This window comes from Aphanomyces invadans (genome assembly GCF_000520115.1).
Source record: "Aphanomyces invadans strain NJM9701 unplaced genomic scaffold supercont1.82, whole genome shotgun sequence".
NCBI lineage: Eukaryota > Oomycota > Saprolegniomycetes > Saprolegniales > Verrucalvaceae > Aphanomyces > Aphanomyces invadans.
Window position 1 is genome coordinate 367 of NW_008580227.1, and position 2,120 is coordinate 2,486.

At 49.8% G+C, this 2,120-nt stretch overlaps 1 protein-coding gene across 1 annotated transcript; it reads right to left on the reverse strand.

Moving 5' to 3' along the window:
* Positions 1-243: 243 nt before the first annotated feature.
* H310_14694 (hypothetical protein) lies at positions 244-995 on the reverse strand (the record flags this gene model as incomplete). Its single annotated transcript, XM_008882598.1, has 4 exons — positions 244-324; positions 373-531; positions 579-833; positions 903-995. Coding segments are annotated over 4 exons (588 nt in total), but the record flags the coding sequence as incomplete, so codon positions are not given.
* Positions 996-2,120: the final 1,125 nt, after the last annotated feature.

A 2,120-nucleotide genomic window follows, 5' to 3' on the forward strand; every position in this document is an offset into this window, starting at 1 on the left:
GTGAATTTGACTACCTTATCGACCGGAACTTTGTGTGGGTCTATTTCTCTGGGGCGGTTTACTGGCCGGGAAAATCGATTGTGAGTGATTTTAAGTGATGCTCAGGAGAAAAGGCGGCAAATCGTATATCAAAGTGATCGTCCAATCATTAGCTTTCAATCAATGCAATTCCTTTTTCTCAAATTTCTATTTGTCAAAATTTATCGATGAAAAACTGTATGGGTCTATTCATATGGCGCGTACTGTAGGCACCGTGGCACCATCTGGACGATTGCGCGAGTTGCGGACAGCAGGCCGGTACTCAACAAAAGGCCACATGCCGATCTTTCCAGTGAACATGGCACCAAGGGCCTCATCGAATCTTGGACGCACCACGGCGGCCAAAAACATCGCTTTGGGGATAAACCGTTTGCTTATGACAGCGATCGTCGGGCCCTTCACAAGGTACACCTTACGTCGGTCCTTGTCGGCGTTAATCGACTTTTCGTCGAGGTGAACAATGTCCCACATGTCGTCAAACTCGAAGTGCCGCTGGCCATCGTCATCGCCAAAGCCGGCGGTGAGCGACAGAATTCGACGAGTTCGAGCATGTTCGCCACCGTGATCAGAGGCTTGAGTCGAGACGAACGCCGTTTCAGGGTTCCTTTGCGAAAGCTGCGGTACACGGCAGACAACGACAGTCCGGTGACCTCGGCGATATCACGCATGGTTGAGCGTTGCTCCTCGGGTACGTCGCTGATGAGGACGGTTATCTCGTCATCCGTGTGGGTTGGTTTGCGTCCAACACGACCAGGCTTCGCTGATGGCATGTGGCTGTTTCGCAGGAATTTGTTCTACACGCGAGTCACGGTGACGCGGTGTATGTTCATGCGTCGAGCTGTAGCCAAGATGGCACCACGCACCACCTTTCCGCCAGACATGGACTGATGGAGCTGTGCGACGACCTCCAACTTCTCCTCGTAGGAAAGCTCACGTGTTTTGCGCGCAGTGTTCATGGTGCCGATTTACCCAGGTCCCGTAATTTTAAATGTGAAATAATGATTTCGTATTTTTATTCCGAAGCTATTTGAGCAATCCAAATTTTGGGCGCCAAAACTTCGTTTCCCTCGTATACTGTCAATAGAGACCCCCTCAAACTTTTCAATATCTTTCAAACGTGATTTATTTTATCGAATTTGGTGGGTAATTGATTTTTCGGGGTCGCTGAAATGAGAAGTGTCTCCAGTAATCTGAGCAATGTCTTCCATGTCGTGCCCGCTTGTCGCAGCAGAACGACGCGGCGGTCAGGCTCGAAGCATCGAAGCCGATGTTGAGCCACATCGGCGTGAAATATTTGATCCACAAATCAAATATCGCATTAAGGCAATCTGCCCATTATGCATGTTACATGAGCCTTGCGCAAGTGAAAGCTAATGGAAGCCACATCGCTCTAGCGCTGCCTAATGCAGAATTTCTAGAAAGCGAACATTCTCGTAGTCTAGCTTAGCCTCGGCTTAATCAATCACTTTCCAATTAGCACTCAGTTAGTTACGAGCCCATTTAACCTCCAACGCCGCCGAAGCCCAGCAAAACCGCGTCAAGAACCCCAAACCCCGCACTTAGCCGAAATTTTCTCGCACCTTACCGGGTTTTCTGCCGCCGCCGTCGAAGCCGTCCGCGTCGTCAGCCAGCGTCCCCAGCGTCCCTCCGACCAGCTCCACATCACTACAGCTCTACCTGTTCTCCTTTAGTGAGTATGCTAGGCAGTACCTTTATTGGGAAAGACTCTAAGTGCGAGTCTGGATTGGCACTAAACTCCTAGTAGGGTGTGCCATTTTATGCGAAATCCTGTCAAGTCCCTCTTTAGTGCGACCGAAGGGAACAAGTTGCGCAAGTAGCGTCAAGTCAAGGCGAAGAAAACCGCGCCGTTGAAAAACGTTTTTTGCCGCCTTAAGGAAGACACCAGTGCAGATAAAGTTCAACAAGACCTTGTTGACGCACTTAAGCGAGTTGAGCGAATTTCGAAGCATCTCCAAGAAGTACTTGTTGAGGATTTTTCCCATTCCGACCCCAAGGTCGTCGACTACAACAAGTACCACTTTCGAACTTTCTCCCTGCTGATTGAACAAGCCACCGACCTC